This window comes from Patagioenas fasciata, chromosome 17, assembly GCF_037038585.1.
Source record: "Patagioenas fasciata isolate bPatFas1 chromosome 17, bPatFas1.hap1, whole genome shotgun sequence".
NCBI classification, from domain to species: Eukaryota; Metazoa; Chordata; class Aves; order Columbiformes; family Columbidae; genus Patagioenas; species Patagioenas fasciata.
The window spans coordinates 6,148,423-6,157,196 of record NC_092536.1 but is presented as its reverse complement, the minus strand read 5'-3'; the positions used below and the strand labels follow the sequence as shown (position 1 = coordinate 6,157,196).

Below are 8,774 nucleotides of genomic sequence, written 5' to 3'. Positions count from 1 at the left end.
CCGGGCGAGGCACCGCCCGCCCTGCGCAGCGGGCCGGCCCCCGCCCCCGCGCCCGCCCCGCCCCGCGCCCCCGCACCCCGCAGCCAGCAGCCGGGCGGGAGCGGCGGGGCTGCGGCACCCGGGTGACGGGCTGGGGACGGAGCGGCCGGGAGACGGGGGTGCTGGTTCCCGAGAGCGTCCGTCCCGCCGCGGTGGCCCCGAACACGTGTGTGGGGCTGCAGAAGCTGGATGCAGGAGGTGCAGAGGCACCGGGGTATGCAAGAGGACATGCAGGGGACAATGGCTCCAAGGATGCAGGCGCTGCAGACTGCAGCAGTTGAGATGCAGGGGATGCTGGCCCTGGGAATGGGAGCACCCAGGGATGCAGGCACCCAAGAGACAGGATGCTGACTCCAGGGACACCGACTATCAGGGATGCAGCAGTTGAGATGTATGGGATGCTGGCTCCAGGGATGCAGGGAGTACTGACTGCAGGGATACAGGCACCTGGGGACACAGCACCCCGGATACAGGGGCTGCTGCTCCCTGAGGATGCATGTGTCTGGGATGCAGGTGACAGGAGCACCCGGGGAGGCAATATCCTAGGTGCTCGCAGCCAGGAGATGCCTCAGCAAGGATGTGCAGGTGTGCTGCAGCACCTGGGGTGAGGGCAGTGTTGGAGCTGAGGTTCCTGGTCTGCAGCAGCTTCAGCTCCTGGGAGTTCCCTTGGAGAGCCCATAGGCAGCGAGAGCAGCACCTGCAGGGTTCCAGAAGAACCCGGCCATGTCTAACAGCAGCAGCTCAGCAATTGGAGCAACCAGACTTAGTGCAACTGCCTCATACACGCTTGGCTCCAGCTACTTCAGCCAGCCCATGGAGCTTGACAAAATGGGGCTTCTCTTTGTAAGCCGACCTTGCGTGTGTTCAGACTTTGGACCTATGGAAGAGACCAGTTTTGCAGGCTGGCAGTAGAGGAAGCAAACTTTTTTTGCAATTTGGGGTGTCCTTTAACAACTCTTCAGTACTGGTGAAGAAACAGTTTGTCTTGAGCCTTTCTGCTTCCTGCTTTTTTCCTCCCCATTTCCCATTCTCCTAGGCACATACTGTCAAATCCAGCGGTTCCAGGAGCCCCAAAGGTCCAGCCCTCCCTCCACCATGCCCTCTGGTGCCAGGGAAGCTGCTGGGCCAAGCTGACTGCAGGCAGAGCCCAGCACAGGCAGAGCCCTGGCAGCACCACCCTGCTCTGTGGCACAGTGCCACGTGGAGCTGCGTGGGACATGTGTCACCACTCCCAGTGTGGGGGAAGCCCTGCTTTGTTTCACGGGTTTTGCCATCCGGTGCCTGCACATCCATCCGCTGTCACAGCTTGAGCTGGGTTTTAGCAGTGACCTAAGGGCTGCTCTGCCCAGCCCCTATGCTGTGTGTGCTTGCTCTGGAGCAATGTCAGCCCCAGATTCTGCACACTTAAGCTGCACCTTGTTTTCTGTCCCAGCACATTTTTGTCTCCTTTCTGCTCCTGCTGTTCCCCTGTGCTCCCACCAGCACATTCCCCACCCCAGCCTTCCTGGCTCCCCCAGTTTGCTCCCACAGCACCCTGGCAGTGTTGCATATTGCAAGGTGAAAGGAGGGTGGGTTTATTTCTTCTTGCTCTTTCCCAGACCCCACTCAGGCTCAGCCTGCATGTCCCGCCTGCCATTGGCAGGCAGTGCACCCTTCTGCTGGCAGCCACAGCGTCTGCTGGCTCTTGGACTCTCTCATCCTTTCTCCCCTCCATCTACCTTCTGCTCTCTGCTCCCTGCTCTGCCACTCATCTCTTCTCTCTTTAGGATGTCACCTGGGGCTCTTCACCCTCCAGTGCACCAACCCCTTTCTCGATGCTGCACCCTCTCCAGCAACCTCTCTGCTGTGCAGCTTTCCCACAGTGCTGGGGTGAGGGGGTGGAATTGAGATCTGAAGGTCTGGGCTCTTATCCTGACTCCCTGCTGTGCGCTTTCCCCAACAATGCTGAGCCCATAACATGCAGCACTGAGGTTTCTTACAACACGTCCTGCACCACCCGTCCCTACCCCATGCTGGGCATGCAGGGACCTGATGCCCCTGCCCTGTGCTCTTTGGAGGGGCTGGCAGGGATGCCAGGAGGGTTAACCCTGCTGCCAGACTCCTCTTGGGCTTGTGCTCTGCAGATCCCTGCTCCTTTCCTTTGGCATGGGTGATTCCCCCAGCCTGGGGATCTGGAGGAGATGTCATTCCCATGTCCTGGGGCTGGAACGGCTCAGCTGCGATCCCCTGGCACCAGGAGGGGTCACTGGGACCCAGGCAGGGACAGCAAGGGTCTGGCAGGGGATAAACAGGCAACGAGAGCAGGCACTAAACCATTACACAGCACAAGGACCGGGAGCAGCCCCAGGATGTGCTTGGCACGGCTCTCCCAGCGACATCCTGGCAGGAGCCCCATTTGCACGGCAGCCTCCTGGCTCCAACCCTTCCTTCTCCCTCTTCCCAAGATGTGCTCCTGGGGCAGACAGTGCCCGGTGTCCCCAGAGCCGCTGCCAGGATGCGGCTGGAGCCAAAACCGGTCAGGATTTCCCAGGGCATTCAGGCTGGAGCTGGGATGGTGCTCCCAGAGGGGTCTTCCCTGTGCCCCTGAGCCGAGGAGACCTCCACCCTACCAGCTCCTGCTCCCTGAGTCCCTGCCAGAGCAGCTGGTGCCCAGGCAGTGTGCAGGACTCTCTGAGCCTGGTTTTATCCCTCAGCTCTGCATTCCTCCCACAGCATTTCTGCCTCTGGGCACTGCTCTGCTGCCGGCCCAGCCTGAGCCCCCCCCGCTCTTTGCTCTTTAATCACATTCCACCTCCGCACGGTTCCCCCAAGCCGCTGTTGACTCCTGCTGAGAAATAACCTGACAATGGGGGAAGGTGCAGGGACGTGGCCAGCGAATGGCTATGTGAAATCCCGCTGGGGAGGGATGCTCTGCCTCACCACCCTGTGATGCAGCTGTAAGGGAGGTGAGGGGTCCCTGCTGCTCCACCCCCAGCTCAGGCAGGTGAGTGGGCACGGGGATCCCTTGGCTATGTCACTGCCAGGGGATGAGCACGCTGCGTCCCCCCGCCGTGGGGGACAGGCGGGTAATGGCTGTGGCTGCTGCGCTCACACAAAGCTTCATCCACGGCACAAAGCGCAAGGCCAGAGATTGGCTCCTGCTTTACGTCACCGGGGAGGAACAGCAGCATCGAGATTTTTTTTTTTTCTCCCCTTCATTTTAATTCTGTTGCAATCTCTGTCCAAAAATAACCCAAGCTTCCTCCCCCGGGAATGCTCTGTATCAGAGCCTTGGCTCCTTCGCCCCCCTGTGCATTAGCCTGACAGCTGCTAAACGAAGCTATTATCTTATGTCATATCGTAACCTTTTTAAAAAGCAGATTTTCAGAGTGCAGGATTATTCTCCTGTTTCATGTGGGGCAGTGCAGGGATACACAGGAGGCCCCGGGTTTCCTGGCAGGGTGGCAGATGCCCCAGCTGGGGGCATTTCCCAGGGTGCTGGGGGGGGCTGCACGTCCCTGTCCCTCCCCGCTGGCCATTGCCACTGCCAGGGAAACCTGGGGCTCTGCAGGTGCTGGGAAATGCTCTGAGCTGTGCCGCTCTGCTGCGTGTTGCAGGATGAGGCCAGTGTGGAGACATACAGGGGGCAGGTGAGGCAGCCCCCCCATATTTTGCCTGTGGTTTTGGGGAGATGCTTTCCCCAGAAGGCACATGTCCCATGGGAGCTGCAAGGTGATGGCCATGAGTTTTCAGGGCATGGGAAGGATAGGTCCCCAAAGGCCCCCTGCCCCATAGGGCTGTGCTAGCAGGGCTCCTGAAAACCTTTGCACATCCTCTGTGACACGGCCGTGGGTCCACAGAGGGGTCCCAGTGCCTTGGGCAGGACCCAGACCCCCACCCCCCCCATGAGGCATCTCAGCGGCTGGGCGGGCACGGGTGGTGTTGGGTCCAGGTAGAACCAGCGCTGGCTCCCATAGAGCATCCCGGGGAGCAGAGATGTCCCCAAGGCTGTGTCAGCTCGCCCCGTGGCCCGGTGAGGTGTGTGACGTGCTCGGTGCTGACCCTCGCTTGCACCAGGCCTGCAGTCCAAGTCTCTGCAAACCGATTTCAGACATTTAAAAGTACAGAACAAATTGTATTGAGGTTATACTGAATGCTAGAGTTTCCCATGGAAGTACTTTATCATGTTCAAAAATATTTAATCCCAGCAATTTTCACATTGTTCTTATAAAAACAGACATGTATGAAGGGAAATGAAATGCTTAGTACATTTTTGGCACTTTTTTCTTTTTTTTCTTTTTTTTTTTTTTCTTAACCTTTACAAATTACAAACACACATTCATTGTTTTTAAAGGAAAAAAAAACTAAGTCTCAGCTGTACACTGCAGAGATGCACTAACCACCCCAAACCTAAACCAGTCTCCTGTGGTTACAACTGCTGTTCTATAAGGACAAAAGAAAGACACCAGCAGCCAAGGACACCTTGGTGGCTTCACTGCCCTCCCCAGGGCCTGGCAGTGAGGGGGCCCAGGGAGGAGCTGGCCCTTTGGGGGTCTGCGTTCCCACAGCTGGGGAGCAGCCCTGCCTGTGGCCAGCTCTGGCAGGGGTGAAGGCAGTGAAGCAGCGCGGGTGATGCTGAGGCTCAAACTGGGGTCCCACTGCAGTGGGACCAGCTTTGCTGGGCTGATTTCTGCCCGTTTTGCTCCCTCCTGCTTACCCTGAGATGCTACCGGGGGACAAGGATCCTGTTAGTGGGACTGGGCTCTTCCTGGTAAGGGTGATGGTGTCACTGATGAGGAACAACCAGGGTGAGCAGAGGCACTGGCTGCTCCACTGGTGCCCAGGGCGGTGTCCTTGGGGCTGCTGGGGGTGGCTGGTTAATGCTTCTCTGTGGAGCTGGGGGTCCTGGCTCACTGCCTCTCGGCATCCAAAGCAAAGCGGGAAAAGAAAAGTGGCATGTACCTTGTGTGTGCCAGGCCGTCCCCTGCTCCCCGCACGGCAAGCAGGGCTCTGCACCGGCCGGCAGCTTTCCTGAGCCACAGTGGGGACGGTCCCTGCACTGGTGGCACACAAGTGGCCCCTGAGCCCCCAGCTGCAGGTCCCACTGGGGACGAGGGGAGCGAGGGCCTGTGGGATGGGGGGCTGGCAGCCCCTGTGGCAAACTCTGCGCCTACCTCAGCTCCCAGCAATCAACTGCAGGCTCTTGCAATGGAGACATTTTTAATTTTTAACAACAGCAGAACCGCAGAAATCCACCTGCATGTCTGTGGGCAGTGCCAGGGAATGCGCTGCCACACTGAGGGGGACAGCGGGTGCCCCCACACCTCCCCAGGACCCCCCGGGCTTTGCCCCGGCTCCCGCTGCTGCCTGCGCCTGGGGCTCTGCAGCACACCTATCGCAGTTTAAATAGAATAAATACAGTGAAGAAAACAGTAAAATCTTCAATAAAGAGGCAAAAGGAAAGACAACAGCAGGTCCAGGGGTCCAACCAAACTCCACGTGGTCTCTGGATTAGTTACTGAGGAAGTTCTATGAGAGCACATTAAGGTCACAGCCGGAGACTCTCTTACCAATGTCTTTATATTGAAACTTCATATTCTCTTGTTTCCTGAGAACAAGAAAAAGCCAGTTGAGGGCAGCAGCTGCATTTCAGGATAATCTCCCCATTCCCAGATGGTAAGAGAGGCCCCAGGAGTTGCTTTGCTCCCAGGGAAATGGTGCTGACCCTGCCCAGACCCTGCAACCCGCTCTGTCCCCTCCTGCCTGCCAGAGGACAGAGTCCCCGACAGGGATGGAGCCACCCCCCGTCACTTCCCTGCGGGGACAGTCCCCAGGGAGGGATGGGTGCAGCAAGACTCACCCCTGTCTCATAGATCGGGTTGTCAAACTCCGTTTCTACCGTGATCTGGCTGTAGGGGTGGGAGTACATGAGGGGCAGGCGGAGACTGGAGTAGTACCGACACCTGCCGGGGGGGGACATGGGAGTCACTGGGCTGCATAGCAGGACCCCAGAGCAAAGCACAGCCAGCCCTGCCCTCCCATGTCCCCGCATCCTGGCTCCCCCTGCCCCCAAGGGAGCCTGGAGCAGACCTTTGTGCTGGCTCCCCAGAACCATTCCTGGGGTATGCGGCCAGTGAGAGCACAGCGATGCTGAGCCAGCCCTGGCCACGTCCCCATGGGGCTTTCCTAGCCCGGCTGAATGCCTCACCTTGTGAGATAGATGTACGCTCCTCCCAGCAGCAGGGAGATGATCAGCACTGGGATGAATATGGCCAAGGCCATATTTCCCCCCTCGAGCGACGTCTCTGCAGCGGCTTCTGCTACTGAAAGGACAGGATCCATTATGTTGGCATTTGCAAGAACCTTGCGATCCCCCCTCTGCCTCTGCTGTCCCTCCTGCCCAGCCCCTCACAGGCTTGGGGTCCCGCATGGGCCTCACACAGCAGATCATCCCACTCACCTTCCAGAGCATGTTCAAAGCTGTCTTGGTTCACTGGAAGAGAAATGGAGAGTTACTGGTACGTAACTGGGTTTGACTGGGTGTTGGCAGCTGTTGACTACACAGGGAGCCTGGGCTCAGGGTCTTCCTGCCCCGTCTGGTCCCAGCCACATTGCAGACTTTCAGATTTTAATAAGCTCTTAGTAAGCTCATGCTCAGGACTGGGCAAGTGAGACACCATCAGGACAGCTCTGCCTGGAGCCGTGATATCCTCCAGAGAGCCTTGCTGCCCCAGAGATGAGGTCTCCATGGATTCCCACTAAGCAATAATTAAGGACAATTCATCCTTGCAGCTTAGTGGCAACAGGAAGGTCTTCCTGTGTCCAAAAAGCATAATAAACCCAGAAAAACACCCAGGTCCCAGGTGATTTTAACTCCTGGCTAGAAAATCACTGGGGGTTTGCAGCCAGATGAAGGTCCCCAGGCTGCCCCAGGTCAGGGACTGTGGCTGTTCCCATGTCCCCCAGATCCCCCGTTACCTTTGCAGATGGGCAGGGGTCCGCTCCAGTGGGACGGCTGGCCCAGGATGCATTTGATGGTGACCTCCCCCATGAGCTCAAAGCCTTCATAGCACATGAAGGTCAGGGACTCTCCTGGCAAGTAGAGGCGCTTATAAAGTATTTGGTAGCCGTTTTCTGGCAGTCCTGGGTTATCGCAGGCCAGTGATTCCTCGGCTGAAAGGGAACACATCCTGGCGTGAGCCCCAGGGCTTGGGCTGCCAAGGGAGAGAAGGAGCTGAGGAAGCACCCAAGATTTCACCCCATCCCGCTTTCAAGTAGCTCGAAGCTCTGCACCACCCTGCATGGCTGGGGAAGGTCTCAGCTGCAGGGAGGAGCTTCCCAGGACCCCCGATCAGAGCAGCTGAGCTGCGGGAGAGCAAGAGAAAACCCCCGGACTTACAGACGCAGTGCGGGAGCCGTGAGGTCCAGATGGGTGTCCCTGTCTCGCGGCTGTAGCAGGTCAGCAGTGAGCTGCCCTCCAGCACAAAGCCGGGGTTGCACGTGTACTGGATGGTGGTCCCCACCAGCAGCACCGGGTCGGAGATGAGGCGGGTCGAGTGCTCCACCTCCCCTGGGTCTGTGCAGTACATAACTGGGGAGAAGAGGACGCAAGAGTGGGGACTCCTGACACGGTGGCCAGGGACTGGCAGTGGTCACGAAGCTGTGTGGTCACAGGGATGCCAGGAGAACAGCAGCACGTTGCTCAGGGCACAGATGCTGCTTCTGCACTTACTCTTTTCGCAGAAGGGGGGGTCGCTGCTCCAGCTGAGGTCCCACTGGCAGGTGAGGGTGTCACTCCCCACAATGTCATAGCCCGGGTCGCACTGGTAGGTGATCTTGGCCCCTCTCACCAGCTCTGTGTGCGACGTGGTCTTCCAGCCGTTCTGAATTTCAGGCAGGTCGGAGCAGGAGTCATTGCGGGACACCTCTGCAGCCAGGAGAGACACTGGTTGTCACCCGCCAAGCGGGACCCCGCAGCACAGCCCCCCTCGGAGCCACTGCATGGGGACATGCAGCTCTTTGCCATGCTTCTGTGCCTCCACAACAGCTCTCTGGTCCCAGGCACCACAGGCAGTGGGGCCTGGTCTCCAGATGACATTGCCTGGGCAGAGGGAAGGGGCAGCAGCAGGTAATGGGGGCTCTTTGAAGCCTCCCCAGCCCTGACAATAAAAGCAGGCATAGTGCTGTACTGATCGGGGCAGGGTCTGTGCTGGGCTCAGGACAAAAAGAGCAGCCTGGGAACACAAGGCTCAGCGCTGACTGCAGACGAGGAGCAGCGCAGATGCCGTGGTCACGGCACAGCAGGTTTGCTCTGGTGAGGGGTTTGTGCCCTGCTGTCTCCAACCCTGTGTGCTGCAGTGCACTGAGGAGGGGACCAGGTGATCTGCATTGCAGCTTGTTCTCTGTTTGTCATAACATTGCAGCTTGTTCTCTGTTTGTCATAACAGCAGTGGAAAGAAAGCATGCTTGGAAGAAGTCTGCCAAGGGAAGACAGGCAGGGGGAGAGGCAGGCAGTGAGACCGCAGGCAGCCATGGGGAAGGAGTGTCCTTTTTAGTCCTTGTCCCTTCCTTGGGCACCAGCCACTCTGGTCTGGCGGACACGGCTGCACCAAAGGACATGTGAACAGCCGTCTCCAGGTGTAGTCTCAGCTCCTCCAGAGCAAGGAGTTGTGAGCTGGGGATGCCCATCTCCAGAGCCAGCCCAAGGACGGGGTTTAGTGACCTCTCCTGGGAGGACATGTCGCTGCAGCACCTCA

At 58.5% G+C, this 8,774-nt stretch overlaps 1 protein-coding gene across 2 annotated transcripts in view; it reads right to left on the bottom strand.

Annotated features, from left to right (window-relative positions):
• Positions 1-4,175: 4,175 nt before the first annotated feature.
• SEZ6L (seizure related 6 homolog like) overlaps positions 4,176-8,774 on the bottom strand; it is a 39,151-nt gene continuing 34,552 nt past the window's right edge. Inside the window, exons 11-17 of one of the 2 annotated variants that reach the window (XM_065851812.2) lie at positions 7,751-7,945; positions 7,418-7,609; positions 6,997-7,191; positions 6,479-6,511; positions 6,227-6,341; positions 5,879-5,981; positions 4,176-5,626 (exon numbers count right to left, since the gene is read on the bottom strand). In XM_065851812.2, the coding sequence (XP_065707884.1) occupies positions 5,597-5,626; positions 5,879-5,981; positions 6,227-6,341; positions 6,479-6,511; positions 6,997-7,191; positions 7,418-7,609; positions 7,751-7,945 (863 nt within the window). In that variant the 3' untranslated portion in view covers positions 4,176-5,596. The remainder of the gene's footprint in view (positions 5,627-5,878; positions 5,982-6,226; positions 6,342-6,478; positions 6,512-6,996; positions 7,192-7,417; positions 7,610-7,750; positions 7,946-8,774) is intronic. The other variant, XM_065851813.2, reaches the window with a different exon arrangement.